Source organism: Lepisosteus oculatus, chromosome 2 (genome assembly GCF_040954835.1).
Source record: "Lepisosteus oculatus isolate fLepOcu1 chromosome 2, fLepOcu1.hap2, whole genome shotgun sequence".
Classification (NCBI taxonomy): Eukaryota; Metazoa; Chordata; class Actinopteri; order Semionotiformes; family Lepisosteidae; genus Lepisosteus; species Lepisosteus oculatus.
Genome location: NC_090697.1, coordinates 28,885,620 through 28,905,455, shown reverse-complemented (window position 1 = coordinate 28,905,455; position 19,836 = coordinate 28,885,620). Strand labels below are relative to the sequence as shown.

The following is a 19,836-nucleotide window of genomic DNA, read 5'->3' as shown; positions in this document are numbered from 1 at the left end:
TAAATAGCCCTTATTGTTATGATCTACACATCTATCTTTCTGATTAAAAGCAGTATTACCTCATGTTGCACATTGCCATTCCCCGGGTGCAGCTAGGATATTATTATTTTATTAGTATTTGGCATAAAACTCGTCGGCTTTATCGCTGGGTGCAATGCCCCTTTAAAAATCTTAATTTTCAGCGTTTGATACGGCATTCGGTTGGTATTAATTTTGGAACCGGATCCCCCGGAGCATTAAAATCAGTCCAATGATTAAGAGCTATTCATTTACAGCAGCACTGCCGGTTTGTAGTTGTAAGCGACCACCCACTGGGGATCAGAGAAGGCTGCGAGTTAGTCAGATAGCTCCAGGCTCTACTGTTTACTAGGTCACCGCAATCTCCCGCTTGCCTGCGAATTTACGAGGACGCCTTGGTAATGACTGTCTCATTCTTCAGCACTTCACTAGATAAGCCTAAGTGTCTGTTTGATTTGCAGTTAAGTAGGCTGTAGTTCTGATTGTGCTTACTGTAAATCAACGTGTCTGTGAAAACGGCGAAATCCCGTCCTTTGCGCGCGTGAGGAACAGGCTGTCCTGCGCATGTTTTGTCCATAAAGATTCATTAAAGAAGTTCCACCTCTTTAGATTCACAGAATCCAAAAGGAACAAAGGCACATTTCGAGAAATATGGAATAGTTACTAGTAAGATTTAATGAAAGAAATACAAAAAAGCATTACTTGAAAGCATTGTGTTCAAAATTGAGGTCTGTGAAGGTTACGGGTACTTATGGGTACCTGCCGTGCCAGTTCAATGCATCTGCTTCAGATTAATGATGCTTTAGCTCTGCTACAGTATACAACTAGTTGGACATTAAATGACACAAATAAAAGTGTTTACCCATTAGAACTGGTTTTCATACAACTTTTGATCTGACTCACGTTTGGGGTATAATTACTGAATGGTGCCATATACAATACAGCCAAAAGTATAAAAAATGGTGAAAATAGGATCAAATTATGACACTTTCTAAAGTTGACTGGGGCCCCAAACTCCAGCACTAAGCATACAAAATGTCTAAGTTGTGTGGGAATGCCTACTCTAACCCTAGCTGGGGTTTCACCTGAACAATTATGCAATGTGTCTAAGAAGACAGACCCCACTGTCATTAGATTTAGAAATATTCCCCAAATCAAAAAAAATTATGAGTCTAAAATGATCAAAACCATATATAAAAGCTCTAGAAAATGCAACAACGTCATCATGTCTTCATGTTTTCAAAAATCAATCTTCTTTAGGCACATTAACAATCACGTGAAAAATGCTGTCAGAATGGTCAATAATTGAAGATCGTTTGAAGTCTACTTTAGGGTTAGGGTTACAAGTACCATTAAATGTTACTGCATTTATACTTCTAGTTGCACTTGAAATGACACAATTAAATGTGTTTACTCTTTAGAACTGGTTTTCTTGCAACTTTTGTTCTGAGTCAGTTTAAGGATCTAGTACCCTGTACGAAAAAGTGTCTGAAAAAAAGTTTCAGAAAGGATCAAATTATGACTTGTCCTAAAGTTGACTTGGGTCCCACAATCCGGCACTGAGCGTAAAAACTGTCTAAGTTGTGTGGGAATGCTAACCCTAACCCTAGCTGGGGTTTCAACTGAGCACTTCCAGAATATGATCCTGAAGGCCCCCTGTCATTAGATTTTGAAATATTCCCCAATACCCAACAATTACGAGTCTAAAATATCCAAACCATTCATACTTGCTCATGGAAATACATTATCTTCAACAATCAATCTTCTTTAAGCACATTTTCAGTCAGGTGAAAAATGCTGTCAGAATCATCCATAATTGAAGATCGTTTGAAGTCTACTTTAGGGTTAGGGTTACAAGTACCATTAAATGTTGACTGCATTTATACTTCTAGTTGCACTTGAAATGACACATTGAAATGTGTTTACCCATTAGAATGTGTTTTCTTACAGATTTTGTTCTGACTCAATGTTGGGATCTAGTACTGAGCAGTGCCCTGTACGACTCAAGCAGCCAAAAGTGTCCGAAAAAAAAGTTTCAGAAAGGATCACCTTATGACTTGTCCTAAAGTTGACTTGGGCCCCACAATCCGGCACTGAGCGTAAAAACTGTCTAAGTTGTGTGGGAATGCTAACCCTAACCCTAGCTGGGGCTTAAACTGAGCAGTTCCAGAACCTGTATCTGAAGCTCCATATTCATCAGATTTTGTAATGTTCTCCAAACCAAAATATTTGAACGTAAAACAATCAAGAGGATTAATAAAAGCTCCTGGAAATGCATTATCTTCAGTAATCTGTCTTCTTGAGGCATAATTTCCAACAGGTGAAAAATACTATTTAAGTAGACTGTTATTTCAAATAAGGCTCCATTTCTGGCCACTGGAGGGTTAAGGTTACAAGAACCTTAAAATGTTGAGTGGAGTTATAGTATACGTCTAGTTGGCCTTGAAATGACACAATTAAATGTGTTTACTCATTAGAATGTGTTTTCTTACAAATTTTGTTCTGATTCACTTTTGGGATCTAGTACTGAATGGTGCCCTGTATGACTTGAGCAGCCAAAAGTCTCCAATGAAAATGTTTCAGAAAGGATGAAATTATGGCTTGTCCTAAAGTTGACTTGGGCCCCACAATCCGGCACTGAGCATAAAAACTGTCTAGGTTGTGTGGGAATGCTAACCCTAACCCTGGCTGGGGTTTCAACTGAGCACTTCCAGAACCTGTATCTGATGCCAAAGAGTTATGAGATTTTGAAATGTTCCCCAAACCTAAAATACAAGTCTAAAATAATAATTACCATTAATTTTCTTTATGTATATTTGGACCTTTTGAAACACACTGTTAGAATTGTTTTTACATGAGGACCCATCAGAGTGTACTGTAGTCTTAGGGTTACATGAATCATGAAATGTTGACAACAGTTATACTTTGAGTTTCTCTTGAAAATACACAATTAAAAGTGTTCCAGCACTGAGAGCAAGAGATGTGTTAGTAGTGTGGGAATGCTTACCCTACCTGTAGCTGGGTTACAGAACATTTCCAAACTAAAGATACTGGTAGCTACTGTACCTCCCAATGTGTTCCGTTGCTTGGTTTTCTGAAGGAGAAGAATATCTTGGACTCCTGTGTTGTGATGAACGATGACGATGAAACGGTGTCAGCCCTGTACGTCCTCAGAAGAGGAGCCAGTGACGGGAAGCCGCCCTCGTTCTGTCCTGTCTGCTGAGGTACGAAAACTCAGCCTTTCCTCTTCACGGGGGGATCAGATCTCATTGGGTGGTGGCTCGTCGGTTTTCTCAGGGCAACAGGAGTAAGGTTCCATGTGGCTCTCGGGGTCAGTGCAGGCTGCTGATCACCCAGTCCCCGCTGGGCCACACCTTGGAAAGCCAGCTCTCACACCTCAGCCCAGTGAGCAGGCCCAGCGCAGTCGGCTCACTGCTGCAGAGAGCTCCATTGTAACAGCCTGTGCTGGCAAATTAGGCTTAATCCAGTTCAGGGGCTGTTCAGATCTCAGCAGAGTGATTTCACAAGCACCACTGAAGGGACTACATCTGTCTGGTTCAGTCAGACAAATGGGCTCCATGGACATAGGGAAGCTTGGCCAGCAATTATTCACCCCAACTAGCAGGTAGAATCAAGGGGAGTTTTTCTTAGGTGCTTTAAGAGCCTTAACATTCTCCTTTTTCCTGCTGAGGCCTTTAGACTAATCATGATCTCAGTGTGAAATAAAACATGAACAGAGTTTTTCTCATTAGAGTGCACAGAACACCAGTCTGTAATGCTAAACGGGGAGTGACTGCGCATAGCCTGATGTCATTTAAATTGCTTTAAAAGTCTCCCTTGTTAACCAAAATGTTTTGTAGTTAAAACAGACAGGAATTGTATTGTATACTGTATAGAAATATAAAAAGAAATGAAAAATCCGGTATATTTTATAGGGATGGACAACTCTGACCCTCATGAGAGGTGTTTATTTCTGCTTTTAATTCTAACTCAGACATTAATGACTTAATGGAGTCAATTAAGTACGTAAGAAGTCAAATTATTTCTGCTTCTCGGGCCTTAATTAATGTGTTAATTGATTAATGGTGGAGGTAAATGTCATTTCTTGGGCTTCCACGGCCGCCTCTAAAACTTACTCGTTAATTTTTAATTATAATGTAACTAATGACGGCAGCATGCGAATGAATTTTTAACTTAACAGAAACATTTTGTCTGCTTTGTAGGAAAAAGTACTTCCATTCTTACCCTGCAGCGAGACAGTGACCTAAAACACACAGCCAGAGAAACCAAGGAGCTCATCAGGGGAAACAAGTGGAAAATCTTACGCTGGCCACAGATTTAATTCCAATCAAGCCAGAATTTTACATGCTGAGGAAATAAATCAGAGTCAGGACAGCCCAGAAATAAACAAGAACACAATGATTTGTGTGGTTTGCAGACTTCATGCAGTTGGTGTCTCAAACAGCCAAACAACCAAATACTGACTTTTATACTTGGACATGTGAAATCACTATGTCAGACACAAAGTACGTTTTTGTTCTAAGATGATTACAAATATGATTGGAATTATCTGTATTATAACTTATGCAGATCAATGTCGTTTTCACACCTACATATTGCTAGATTGTAAAGCAAAAATAACTGTTGTGACTTTGCTATCCCAATACTGTTGGAAAGTACTGTACAGTATATTTTACAGTGCAAATATATTCACTCTTTTCCAGTGACTTCCTATTTTGTTCAAGTACAAATGGTATGTGCACATTTGTTAAAGGGCATATACTGTACCGTATTAAGTCACGACTTAAATGGTCAGACTGAACACATTTATGTCCGGAATGGCCTAAGAATAAGAAAGTGAATGCCCAGTCCACTACTGACTTGACACCAACAGGAAATCCGAGGCAAGACTTCAAAATTACTGTCAGTGAACTCCAACCAACCTCACTGAGCTGAAGCAAGTTTACATGGATGAATAGATGAAAATTGCATCATGCCAGGTAAAACAAATTGCTAATCTTATCCAAAAAGACAGCTGTAAATGCTGCCAAAGGTGTTTCCACCAAGTCTTGATTAAAGGATAAATACTTCTGCAATCAATATATTTGGGTTTTGGATTTTAATTTGCAGTTTTTGGTGGACACGTCTTTTGCCCGCGGTGTGTTCAGTCTGAGTGGACATAATTGGACAAATAGTTTTGCAAGACACTATATATACACCTATACACACGTACTGTACAGCACATTCATCTTATAGTTTAGTAAACGCAGTACAGCTCTGAATGAGGGTCAGGAATCTTCAGTATGCTTTTCAGTATGCTTTGCATGTATAGTTTTCAAATCCATTTATAGCCATAAATTGGAAGTATGATTATTTCTCCAAGTATAGAAAAGGCTGTATTTTCATTACCGTAGAACCAAATTAGACTTGTTTTTTGGGCCCGTGTCCAAATGAGATCATGTAATAAAATATTCTGAATAGCTGTTAAAGTAGAATACTTTCAATTACATAGATACATCTTTAGCTCAGGGATATGGGAGAGTTTACTGTGGATTTCATTAGGTCAGACAAAATGATGAACTACTGTAACATCCATAATAAAAACCTGACATATACACAATTATAACAAGTAACAGAAACAGCCCAAGTGGAATAATTGAAGCCATGGTGATGTGACTCATCTTGGCTCACGGAAAACAGTTAGTTGTTTATTTTCAGTTTCCAATACAAAACTTCCAGGATTACTGAATATTCATTACATTGCCTGATTGCTTTTTCCAGCAAAATTATCGCTCCCACAAACTACTTTCTTCATTTAATGGAGACATACTCTGTGAATTCTACATAACTCAAAACTTGTTAATTACCAACAGCGTCTCAACAGATAGTGTAACATCTGTCTTTTTTCAAAACTATTAATTGTTTTGGAACTATTTTTTTTTGCAGAATCAGCATGACTTAGTGTACTCTTAAAACAGATTACAAACGAGAGGAGCAACTTAACCATCCTCCGTTTTGGTAGTTACTGTAGTAGGTAATTGATCTCAGGATCTAATTCAGCTGACCTAAAAGAAACCAGGGAAATTTGCTTCAAATACATGGATGGGAAATTTGTGCCACAGAAATGGGTGCAGCACACTCCTAACCTCCGTGTCCATAAACCTGCTTCGGGACTTGAACCTGTAGTGCTCTGATTAGCAGCTCACAGCCCTGTGCAATCCATTTCCCTTCAAATTGACTTCCTAACTCTCCCCACGTCCCTGAAGCTCAGAATCTCCTGGGGATTAGTCAGGAAGGCCCTGGCTCCAGAGAAACCCTTTTTCCTGGTAGGATTTAAGACCGATAGGTGAGCTGAGGTGGGAAGGCTGGATTTTCTCTTCTTAGGAAACAGAACCTGAGGTCAGCGTGTAATTGGATAGACATGTGTGGCAGAGAGATATATGCTTGAATCACACTAAAAGGGACCAGAATTATAGGACCATTAATTTCCTAATTTTCATTATAAATATACAAAACTGGCTTTATATTCCTTTGCATTTCTAAGCTTTTATAGGTAAAAAGGTGGAATGACAGTTCCATCTCTCACAGCATTGTGATTAAAAGCTAATAAATATTCATACCCATAACTAATTTTACATTCTGAACCCACACCCTAATCTGAAAGGGTGTTGTTTTTTCTAAAATATATACAGTATATAGTAAGAGAATACTCTAACAAATCAAAATGGACATTTTCATTTATTGAGTCTGTAAGGGAAGGTTGGTAGGGACGACAATAACCAAGTTCAACCAGACTTGGCTGTTAGTAATTAGCAATCACTCCTGTTGTCATTTCCTGTCCTAAAACACTGTAAATACTGTCCATGATCCCCTTCTCTCCATCATGTGCCCCACCTCCACCCCATCTCCACCTGTGCATCTGACCCTTGGTCACTCCGCAGGGGTGTCCTGGCCTCCTCTTCCTCTGGCCAGGAGGTCAACCCTCAGCTAAAGAAGTTAAGCCAAATTCTTACTAAACACTCCAGAATCCTTTCAGGACACTACTCTTGGGTGTTGTTATTCCTTGTGAAATGTACATATTTATCATGTGACTGAAACATTTCCATTTCTGTGAGTAGCACAGTACAATGATTGTAAGGCTAATGTGGCACACTGTAGTTGTGCCTGTAGAGCATCAGATAGTTTGTGCTATAGAAGACAGGTACAACTGTACTCAGGAGGAGCTCGTAGGCTCAGTAGTGGAGGTACAGAGAGTATCGGTTCATGACCTCTTCAGAGAACTTCAGCTACATAGTATTGATCTCATCCCAATACCCTGAAGAGAACAGGACCAAGGCTTAGCCAGGTCTATGGTAATGAAAGCAGCTCCAGAAGCACCCATGTGTTATTGAACTAAGAGGCTGTGAGAGGCAAGACGACATCAATCAGGCAATGATGTATGTCCTGCACTCAGGAGAAACCCTTTCTTCTTATTGTAGTGCCTGCAGTGTGTGTACTGTATATACAGCAGTGTTTGTCTAGTCTGTACAGTATGTGTATACAATGTGTATATACAGTACTGTGTGTAGTCTGTGTAGCGTGTGTAGTGCCTGCAGTGTGTATAGTGTCTGCAATGTTTGTACTGTATACAGTGTGAATATACAGTAGTGTGTAGTGTGTGTAATGTCTGTTGTGTGAGTGTATACAGTGTATATACAGTAGTGTGTATATGCAGTGAATGTAATAGCGCTTGTATACAGTAGTGTTTGTATACAGTGTGTTTATATACAGTAGTTTGTATATACAGTATGTGTAGTAGGGTTTGTATTCAGTGTGTGTAATACAGCTTTGATAATGTGTGTATATACAGTGTGTGAAATAGTGCTTTTATACAGTGTGTATATACAGTAGTGCCTGTATACTGTGTGTATATACAATAATGTTTGAATAAGGTGTGTGTGTATTGTATAGTGTGCAATAGTGTGTGTATCTACAGTATAATAGTGTGTATACAGTACAGTAGTGTGTATATACAGTATGTGTAGTAGTGCTTATATATTGTGTGTATGTATATACAGTGTGTCTAATAGTTTGTATTCAGTGTGTATATACAGTAGTGTTTGTATATGGTGTCTGTATATACAATCTGTGTAATAGTGATTGTATACAAAATGTGTACAGTACATACAGTAGTGTGTGTATATACAGCGTAATAGTGCTTGTATAGAGTGTGTATACACTGTACAGTTGTGTTTGTACAAGGTGTGTGCATGTATAATTCTGAATTCTGCCCCTTCAGCAGAAAGGTCTGTTTTCTCAGTATCAGTCACTGGGCTGTGCCTGTGTAATGTGGACTGTGAAGCTGAGAGGTGGATCACCAGCTCTCCAGACACACCCCTGGTTACAGCCATGCCTGCATGCCTGTTAGTTGACCAGTTGTCTTGCACAAACAGGACCTTGCTGCCCCTCTTCCTCATGGTGAAGATGAGAGGACGAGGAGAGGAGGGGGTGGGGTTAGAACTAGCCAGCTCTGCTCAGCTCAGTTATACAGTAGATTTTTCTCCTTACTGGAATTTCAATACTTTGCTATTTCTTTAATAATGCCTTTTGTTTTGGTTTTCCTTTGCCTGTGCCTTTTCATTTGGAACAAATGGCTTCTGTCATAAAGAAAACCCACATTCTCTAACAGCACGGCTACATTGCTGAAAACATGCTTCCCTGCAGATTTCTTCAGATTACGCTCATGCACTGCTGGTGTAAGCACCTTTTCTGACAGATTATATGAATTAAAGTCTTATTGCAGGGCACACCAGGAGCCTGTCTCCTTGATTTCTAATAAGGACAGTGCTGAGGCGGGTGTGGAGGCTTGATCTGTAAAAATCCCTCTGCTAATCTGCTAACTAATCGGGGGGGCAAACCTGTCACATGGCTGCCCTGGCAGCCCATTCAGAGCTCCACGCCTTCCCCTCTTCTCCTTTGAGGGGAACCCCAACTACCTCACCCTGAGGAATGCTTGAACCAGGCCGGGTCAAGTACAGCTGTCTGTGTGTATATAGTGTTTGTGTAGTGCCTGCAGTGTGTGTATACAGTGTCCGTAGTGCCTGCTGTGTGTGTATACATTACGTGTAGTGTGTGTTCAGTCCCTGCAGTGTGTGTAGTGCCTGCAGTGTGTGTTTATAGTGCGTATATACAGTCTGTGTAGTGCCTGCAGTGTGTGTTTATAGTGTGTGTATACAGTCTGTGTGAAGTGCCTGCACTGTGTGTATACAGTTTGTTTAATGCCTGCAGTTTGTGTATACAGTGTGTGTGTAGTGCCTGCAGTGTGTGTAGTGCCTGCAGTGTGTTTATACTGTGTGTGTGTGTTTGTAGTGTGTGTAATGCCTGCAGTGTGTGTACATAGCATGTATAAACAATCTGTGTGTAGTGCCTGCAGTGTGTGTTTATAATGTGTGTATAAAGTGTACGTTTACAATGCGTGTAGTGCCTGCAATGTGTGTTTATAGTGTGTGTTTATAGTGCCTGCAGTGCGGGGTTTTTATAGTGTGTGTATACAGTGTGTGTGTTTATATTATTTGTGTAGTGTGTGTATACAGTCTAGTGCCTGCAATTTGTGTTTATAATGTGTGTATACAGTAAGCATCTGTTTCTGTTTTAAATCAATTTAAAAAACAAAATAACTTGCATTCTGGTAGAATAGAACTCTAGTGCCCCTTTCAAATATTGTAAAATGAATCTAATTAAATCATGTAGACTTTCATTTTTGGTTAGATTACTTTTAGATAAGGGAAAATAAAATGTCAAGTTTCACTCACTTTGAACACTTAAAAATGTTTCCTTGATTCTATTCCATTGAATTAAAGTTCCACATATGCTAAACACATGTACAGTACACTTCCAGTAGCTGTTCATTATCAGACAGCTGTTAATTCCTGCTGAGGGCTGCGTCCTCTTCTGCAAGCCAATCACAGGAGACACTTGAGAGTTAACCCTGCCAGCAGAAGGAAGGCAGAAGGACTTCCAACACCTGGCAAACAGCCGCAGGGTCACTGGGGAAAGTATGCCAACTCCTCACAGACCATCAGAACGGTTACAAACCAGAGGGGCCCATTAACCCCATTCAACCTGTTTGGAAAGTGAACCAAAGCTCTCGTCCAGCCGTTTCTTGAAAGAAATCTGTATATTAATTCAACCAAAATGGCTGGGTAGCCTGTTCTACACTCCCACCACCCTTTGTCTAAAGACTTGCCTCTTGTTCCTCGTTTTAAATGCACTTCCACGTAGGTTTGTGTTTCACTGGTTCTGAAGATCACCGCCTTGACTTAAAATAATATTTTGAATGCTTCATATCCTTCATTGTTCCAAGAGGTTCAAGGCACCTTTAGTAGATACAAAGCAGACAAGACCCCAAAAATGGAAGACAGCAGTGTTAACTCCCTTACCGGCTTTCTTCTAAATATTCACATTTCATATACTGTACATATATCTAATTAATAACATTAGTTCTAGTCTATTACAGTAGGCTGCTGTGTATCTTTATCTTCAGTAATGCAGCTTTAAAGATTTCTAAAGCAACAAGAGCACCAGAAGGACATTAATGCCTGCAGTGCTCTGACCAGCCCCAGTCGTGATTTCCATACAGAATGTGTTTAAAATACACTATTTCTTACTGTATTAAGGGGTCCACTAAATTGCAAAGGCACATTTATTAATTCAATTTGGTTGCTTAAATTTAAATGGGATTTAAAGACTTGATGAAAGATCAGCACATTTTTGTGCTCTTTCATTGACAACTGTTTTAGTTTCACTTGTCATTTTTCCCAAGGTTATGGAGAAAAGATCTCGTCTCCTCCCGTAATGATCTGGCACTGGTCCTGGAGCTGTGTTCTGGTGGGTGGACATCATAAGCATTCCTACTGCCCATATAATTGATTTAATTAATTTAATTAAAGGTAATGTATTTAACATTACAGTGAGATCCAATGGGCTCTGTTGCCCAAGCTTCCTCCCAAGACATGTCCTCTGCTGACATTTCATCTGACTCTCGGCTGTGTTTTCAGATACCGTAGGTTGGTGTTAAACTGTATATATTGACACAAGTTTTTCAAGACAACACTTCAGGACCAGGGGCAAAAAAAATAAAAAAATACCATACAATATATATGCCAATATATATACCACAAATCCTTATATGCCTCTAATATACTTTATGCCTTTTTGCACTTATTGCAATGTCTTTTACCTCAAGTTTTCAGTTTCAGGTGACCTGGAATAGCTCTTTCCAAATTCTTCTACAGAGCTGGAGCTTTATGCCACTCTTGAACCCGTGCCCATTAGAGCCCTGAGTGCTGGCACAGCTGAAACACACGCTTACACCTTCAAATACCCTGAAAAACAGAAGAGCCCAGCACACTCCCTGACTAGGCTGCTCAGACAGGTCAGCCTATTGCTTCAAGCTGTAATAATTGTTCATTTGGAAAAAGCCTTATCAGCATTTCTGGTTTTTATGCTGCCTAGGTTTTTCCTAAAAATCACAATCTGATTATTTGCTTAATTGGATCAATTTAGCTGCTTGATCTGTGTGATCTGTCCAGTATTGTGCAATCCAACGATGAACAGATATAGAGGCCTATAAAATGCATGGAACCAGTGTAGAGGAAACAACCTACTGTAATAGGACAGGAAGACACACCAGCTATAAGACAATCAAGACCTTGGGGGTGAAGTTAAAAAAAAACACAAGCATTGTGGTTTTTAGGAATTCTTGATATTTATCCTTCTTTGTAGCAAAAAAAAAAGTTTGGACCACAGAAACATTTTCTACAACTCTGGGTGAGGAACATGACTAGGCAAGATCAAGTACACACTCGTTTTAGGAACACTTTCAGTTTTAGCACCTCCTCGCTTTTTTCCAAAAAGAAAAAGAAAAATACTGCTATACAGTCTCTCACCTCACGTACTCACTTAATTATTGTACAAAATGTGCAATATACAGAACAGTATGCAAGGTAAACCAAAACAAATTAATTAACAAACCAATGGAAAAAATATATTGTATATAAGTCCACTGAAAAGAACTCAGCATACTGAGTGAGATACTGAAGATGTTGTGGATGTTGCCAGACGAAGAAATGTTCCCTTTGTCTCTTGGCAAGGTAATCCAGATTATAAAAAATAGAGCAGTAGTGTTGAGGAACCCTGTGCTTTTCTCATTTCAATCTATGAAGGGATATGTTATTAGACAAAACCTGCTCTATCTTAGAGTTTTCATGTCATTGTAAGCCCAGTTGTGCTGCAGCCTCATGGTTTCTAGTGTCAGGTTCGTGTATTCCAAAGGTCACTGGTTCAGCTATCTTTCCTCTGTCCAGTTTGAAAGAGTTAAATAAAAATAAACATCCAGATAAACAAATCTATTTAAAATATATATATATATTTCTGAGCCTTGTTGTTGTTCGATTTATGTGAGAACCTCTCTTCCTCATTAGAGAAACTGCGAGGTTTACACCCTTGTTGGGATTCATGGCGGTTTGTTTTCTGGTAAACGGATTTCTCATTCCACCCGGGACGTCCCGCCTGACCACGAAAGAGCAGCTGGTTTCTAAATCGAATGTCGGAGAGGCCGTGTAGGGGCTCAAGGAGATGAGCAGGCGCATGCTTATCCTCTCTCTCTCGTATCTCTACGAATTAAAACTCCTACAGTCTCCTGGGAAGAAGCAGGAATCTGAATCCACTGTACACGTTTTCCTCTTTCCCTGACGAGGCGCATTTCACGCCAGACTTCGTCCCTTTCCATTAGTAGCCGATATCCAATTTCATTCAATATATGTTATTCCTCTGAACATCCGTCTTTCAAAACCTAACAATTTGTATCCACTTTGAAGCAGTTCTTCTCTGCAGTACGTCTCCTTGGATTGGTAGGGACATAAGGGGCAGCTTTCAGACGCAAGTATTTCAATCCAACGGGAATTCCAATCCCGGGAGATACTCCGCCGGGCACTGATATCCTTTTGGAAAACTCCAAGTCATCAGATGAACGATTTTATTCCAGGTTGCTGGATGGGAATCTAATTTCTGCCAGTGCTTCCCAGGCCAATCCATTCTTATGGCTAGGGCAGCGACATCCTGGAACTGTGCAGAGAGATGGAGGATGGAGACGGACAGGGGTTGATGAGCTGTGGAAATCCCACTGAGGGTTTGCGCGTGACAGAAGGCCAACAGGTATCACACGAATGGTCTTCATGCGGTGTGGGTATACAGAGCTGGGGAGCCCCTCCTGCCAGGGTTTCAGTAACTCCTGGTTCCAGAATAACTACACCGATCTGCTTAAACCGTGCTCTCCATCACCCACTCCGAGCTGTCGTAGTTGGCCTTGCTCTCCTCCAGGTCCCCGTCGTCGTACTGCAGAAGCATCCCGTTGACCGAGAGGCTCCTCTTAGTCCAGATGTTGCTTATCTTTTTGGGGTAAGTGCAGCACTGCGTGGTGGTGAAGTCGCCCATGTCGAAGGAGTGGCTGCGCTTGGGCTTGCTCTCCAGAGGTAATGTGAGAAGGCTTTTGAGCTTGGAGTCCCCTCGGCCCAGCAGGGGCTCCTTATCCGAATGGGGGGCCAGAGTAGGGGTGGCCGACTCGGATGGCCCGGCCTCTCTTTTCTGGGCCCTGAGCTCCAGAGAGGCGAAGGCCCCCAGGAGGTGATCCAGGTTGGGCCGGGACCTGGAGGAGACCGGCCTCCACTTGTTGGACAGCGTGCTCTTGTTGCTGTGCAGGCTGTAGTCATCGCAGTCCCTGCTGGCCAGCGAGCTGGACGAGGATGACAAGCTGCTCTGCAGGGAGCCGCAGTTGAACTCCATCAGCTCGTCTCGTACCACCACCTTGGGGTTCACTTGGGGGAGCACCCCGTTGTGGACGTTGTGTCCCCCGTTAGTCTGGGAGTAGGTGTTGCTCACGTCGGGGAGTTTCCCAGAATTGGCGCTGCTGCAGACTTTGTATCGGACCATCAGGATGACAATAAAGACCAGCAGCGTGGCCACGATGATCCCACCGATGACCAGAATCATGGTCCCCCCCAGGAACTGGCTGTGCAGTGACCGGCACTGAGGGTAGTCCTCTCTGGTGACGAACTGGACACAGCCCACCACATTGGTGGCGGTCAGGGTGGTCGCTGTGTCATCCCAAATGGCCAAGACGCAGAGATCATACTGGACTCCCGACACCAGGTTGGTCACCAGGAAAGCTTTGCTGGATGCTGGGATCATCCTGAAAGGACACGATGAGAGAGAGAATCACTGACCAAGACCAAACCGCCAATTCACAGACCAATAAATGAGAAACATCCACTTGCCTAACCCATTTACAACATTTCGTTCTAAAAACCTGTATATTCAATTGCAAACATAACTCAGCAATATGCCTCTGTGTGGGACAAATAATGAAGCCTTTCCTTCCGACAAAAATATGTATCTTATTCATAACAAGGTAGCCCTGGTGTGAGTGTAGGTGTTTGTGTCTGTGTGTTCCCTAAGATGGACTGGGGTCCTGTTCAGGGTGTATTCTGTCAAGTTCTTGCTAGGATAGGCTCTAGCGACCCTGAGACCCTGAATTGGATGAAGCAGATAGAAAATGGATGGAAGTTTAACATATATATAATATAATATATTTATTAGTATACTAAGTACATAATTGATCTTGATAATATTCAAGGATTACATCCACAATACCCATGGTTACTGTAAAAGGCATTCTACAAAGCTGATCAAACAGTAGTACTGTACAAACCCTTTTTTATTTATATTTTCATGTAGCACATACTGTATAATTGTCAGGCCTTTTTATCATCAAGTAGTAATTACAGATTATTAGTCCAATCTATTTTCTAGTAATATACTACAAATGAACAATATCTAATCTATTCACTAGTAATCTATTACAATGATCACTCGAATCTGTTTATTATCATTACTATCTACTTACTATAACCTATTATAGATTATTAATCTTAATTGAAACCCCTTAACAAAGTGATAGGGTGACAAAACAGTTTTCATGACGTGTTTGACTGTGACCCCTGGATTTACAGCCAGGCTGTGTTGTCACACGATCACTTTGTTAAGGGTCTTCAATTAAGATTAATAATCTTAATCTGGAAGTAAATCCAGGGGTCACAGTCACACAAATCATGAAAATACAGACAGGGCACATAAATCCAGTGTAAAAAGTCACTGTGTGCATATTTCCCAGATACATAACAAAGATGTAAGTAAGAGAACCAGCTGAAACTTCATCAGACCTCATGTGATGAGTGTGGCCAACACCACTTCAGTCTCAGGTAGGGTTTAAACTGAGTTGGAATGAAACATCATACAGTAGGTGATCAAATTGCTTGTGTAATCTGTAACATAATATCACATAGGGTTTTGGATTGTTTAAAGTTTATGCAAAGACCTACTGTAACTCACATTAAAGGTTAAACAAAGATAGCACAACCTGACTGGAAACCATACACAGCTGACGACAAAATCTCTGTATCTCATCAAACACCTCCTGCCTAAAACAGCACCACAAGAACATGTGCACCATGTGACTCATTTAGGTAATTAACTGGGTGTTAATGTTATGTGCTGGCAGTTTGGCAGAATATGAAGACATTGTAATTGCAGTCAGCTTGCTTTCTGTCAGTGTTGTCATTCTCGCGCCGTTATTGGCATGTCAAATGTGGTCCCTTAACTTCAAGTCATCCTACTCCTCAATCCATCACTCTGATGAAGGGAACTCATAAATAATTTGGACAAAATCACGAGCTGTCTCAGCTCCCCTTGCTTCTGTAGAGCCTCGGTTTGAATTTCTCATGCAAATGAACAGTCTTTAACATTTACAGGAGACTTATCTACTCATCACTGCGCAGCTATAGTCTGATGCGCCATGTGATTGACACAGAAATGTGCTCTTCTGGTCAGAGAGTATACAAAGCCATGGTAAGAATATGAGAAAGTTATAAACCCTCATTTGGCTCAGCAGGGAAGTTAGTGGGGCCAGCAGGGGGCGCTCACCCTGCCGTCTCTGTGGGTCATAATGGCCCAGGATAGTGATGGGGACACCATACTGTAAAAAGGTGCTATCCTTTGGATGAGACGTAAAGCCGAGGTCCTGACTCTCTTTGGTCATTAAAAATCTCAGGGCATTTCTTGAAAAGAGTAGGGGTGTTACCCTGGCATCCTGGCCAAATTTACCATTGGCCTTTACCAATCATGGCCTCCTAATAATCCCCATCTCTGAACTGGCTTCATCACTCTGCTCTCCTCCCCACTGAGAGCTGGTGTGTGGTGAGCGTTCTGGCGCACTATGGCTGCTGTCGCCTCATCCAGGAGGGGCTGCACACTGCTGGTGGTGGAGGGGAGTCCCCATTACCTGTAAAGCTCCTCTCTTTTGTAACCTTTCTTATTATCTTATGCACATCGTAGGAAGATGAGGAATGAAAAAGAGCATAGGACACCTCACTGCTCTACTCTCGCAGTAGTGTGGAACAGTAGTTGAGGTGGACCTTGAAATTGAAAGGTTGCTGTTTCAAATCCCAAGTGAACCACTGCTGTTCCACCCTTAGGTGAGGTACTGTACTTTCCTGTATTGCTGCAGCTCAGCTGTATACAGTAAATGTACTGCATGTTGCTACGGATAAATGCTATCCTGTTGTAGCTGACCACAAATTAATTTCTGCTCAGGTTCAGGAAGAAACCTTTTTTAAGGTAATGGGTACAACAGGCTCGTGTCAATATTTCAATTTTCAAAAATGCCATTTTGCACTTCTAGCGATTTAATAAATGACCTGCTGGTCATTTTGCACAAAGAATTGTAGTCTCGTACTTAGTAATACTCTTGTAGTCGACTTAGTTGTCTGTGCTGGGTTGATGGATTTTGGGGTTGTGTTGAAAATGTTAATTAATTTAAGTAATTCAATATTTAATAACAAAGTAGAACTGCTAATGATTAGATAACACACATCCAGAACTGAGAACTTTTCTCAGTTAACATTAATTTCCTTTATATTGCAGAATGACTTCGCAAATCTGACATTTGGAAATCTTTATTATTTTATAAACTTTACTTGGCCACATGAGATCACTAGATATGAAAGTAATGATTTTCACAATATATAGATACTTTCTTTCTGAAATCTTTTTTAAGAGACTGTTATTCATACAATGGCTGAATTAAATATAGATTTCAATTCATGGAAAATCCCATGTTAATTTCTGCATTATTTAATTTCTAATATTAATGTTTTTTATAACTGCTTTTAGTCATGGCTCTGATTCATTTTCATCTAAATATAAAAACACAATGTGACTCCAAGTGCTTTTGGGCTGTTTGAATCCATGCCAGTGTATTAGATCTTCAGTAAGAAAAATCTTGCTAACTAATGGACACTTTAAAGCATGAAAAAAAAACCACCAGCTCCTTTTACACAGGGGAGTGTTAAATGGTCTGCCAGGATTTCTTACTCAAAAGCACTTAATGTATTATCTCCAGCATCCCTGCAGAAACACATTGTGAAGCCTTTTAACAAAAAAGGCACAAAAAAGATAATTTCAGAGGGAAAGAACATATGAAAGTGACTTTTTTTTCAATACTTTAATTTGTCCATGTGTAGAAAGACAATCTAGATGAACCAGGGGGCATAAGTGGAAACTGATAACAGGACACATTTTACACAAAGGGTTGTGGGTGTGTGGAACAAGCTACCCAGCCATGTTGTTGTAGACAAGACCCTGGTTTCATTCAAGAAACACCTGGATGATATCCGTGGTTTAATAACTATTACCTACTAAAGGGATCGGATAGACTGAATGGCTCCTCTCATTTGTAACCTTTCTCATCTCTGTACAATGGCTTTGAATACTCCCTGACCAGTAGAATACATTACTGCACATTGATGAGTAGCTGAGGCTCCTGTAAGGGTTAAGAGTGTATGTTTGTATGAAAAATTCACACCAAGGCTCTATGGAAGGAGAGGAGCTGACATAGCGTGTTTTTTTTCTGAATTATTTATGAGTTCTGTTCATCAAGGTGATGGATTAAGAAGTGGCATGATTTGAAGTTAAGGGACCACATCTGCCAATAATAGTACAAGAAACCAGATGAGTTGACATATGAAATCCCATACCCTGGCTTCTGAACACATATGGTAGTGGGTGTGTAGAACAAGCTCCTCTTTCAGGTTGGTGAAGTGGATACCCTAGTTTCTTTCAAGAAATGGTTGGATGAGATCCTGGAATCAATTAACTACTAACTAAAAATCAGGTCAGATAGGCTGAATGGCTCCTTTCGTTTCTAACAGTTCTTTTGTTCTTATGCTTAATGCTCTTTCACATTGGCATTTTACACAGGTTGAATTACATTTTCTCATCCCTCAGTCTTATGCCGTCTTGAAGACCAGAAGGAGTCAGTGTTAAAGAACTCCTGGTTAACACTATGGTGAGGAGGGCTTTGCTTTCCTGCTCCCACCAGGTTAGCAAATGCAGGGGTAGGTAACAATCTCAAAGGCTTGGAAATGAGGTTGTTGTCATCCCCCAGTTTTCCCAAAACGTCTTGTCCACAAGGCAGATAGGGCTTTTTGGATCAAAGCAGTGCTGGGACTCTGAACCAAACAACTCCGAACTCAAAGTCTCAGTGTCCCCAGAGAAAGGAAGTCACCTTTGTGTCTGTGTCCATAACTAATATAGGACTTTGTAAACTGCATTTAGACTGCAATCCATCAGGCCAGCCTTTTCAATTAGCATCACTGTATTATGTTATGCCCTTAATCCCCGCTTTCAAGTTGAGAACTGTTTTCATTTGCATTGGAAACTGGAATTTCTGAAAGCTTCAGATCAGTCCTGGAGTCCACAGCAATGTCTGGTAGGATACGAAAGGCCCTGCTTGAGAACTGCCAATTAGGTGATTGTTTCATCCAGCTCGTCAGCTGTGCCAGAAGATAGTGCCTGCGGCTTTACCAAGGGGACGTCTTATCACGTCTTAAAACATGAAAGGTCTGCAACAGTTCAGAAATTAACATCTGTGGCCTGCAATGCAATATTTGACTATGGCTAGTTAAAGTAATTACAGATCTGTTTTTAACAGGTAATATGCCTTTAATGTATTAGTATGAATGACAGGCAGCTTTTAATGGACTCAATTGTGTTTCTGATAATTGAAATTCATTCATAGTCTGAGGGCTTTTAATTAGCCGGATCTTCCTACAATTTAATCAGTTTTCAGAACAGGACAGATGTAGGTGACATAGTGAGTTGTACAAATACATTTACTCAGCAGGAATCTGATCGTGGAAGGCTACAAGAGGTTATTCAAATATCTGTTGATGCTGCTTGAATATAAATGAATGCGGTGAGCTCTAAGTAACGCTCAGGTCAAGGTGCACATGCGCAGTGTTTTTAAAGTGAGCTGCATTTGTGAGGAGATAGTTGAATTAAAACGAATCAAATAAAATACACCGGTACTGTTCCATGATTTACACCATATCTAGGTGCCCCAGCATGTGAGCAGGTAGTGAAGGAAAAGGAAATTCTGCATATTAGTAAAATGAAGTTTTAATCCAGGTATTCTGTCTATTGCATTCCACCAATAACCAGCAGAAAATATTGTAGTGTTCTGCTCAATGACCTCTGCTTTCCTCTTTAAAGCTCACCCTTTCCTCTTCCTCCTCCTGTAAAAACAGAGGGAAGGTTTTACTCTTGTATTCCTGTGAGCGCAGCAGATGTCTGTAGCTCTCTCAGTCCCCCCAGCTACCTGTGTCCGGGGACTCGCAAGCCCCTCTGTGAATAACGGGGTGACGAACCTGTGTGGAATCCTTCCAC

At 40.8% G+C, this 19,836-nt stretch overlaps 1 protein-coding gene across 1 annotated transcript in view; it reads right to left on the bottom strand.

Annotated features, from left to right (window-relative positions):
- Window positions 1–11,578: 11,578 nt before the first annotated feature.
- LOC102685582 (leucine-rich repeat and fibronectin type-III domain-containing protein 2-like) overlaps window positions 11,579–19,836 on the bottom strand; it is a 160,887-nt gene continuing 152,629 nt past the window's right edge. The window contains exon 6 of the mRNA XM_006626113.3: window positions 11,579–14,245. Coding sequence (XP_006626176.1) covers window positions 13,318–14,245 — 928 coding nt within the window. The 3' untranslated portion in view covers window positions 11,579–13,317. The remainder of the gene's footprint in view (window positions 14,246–19,836) is intronic.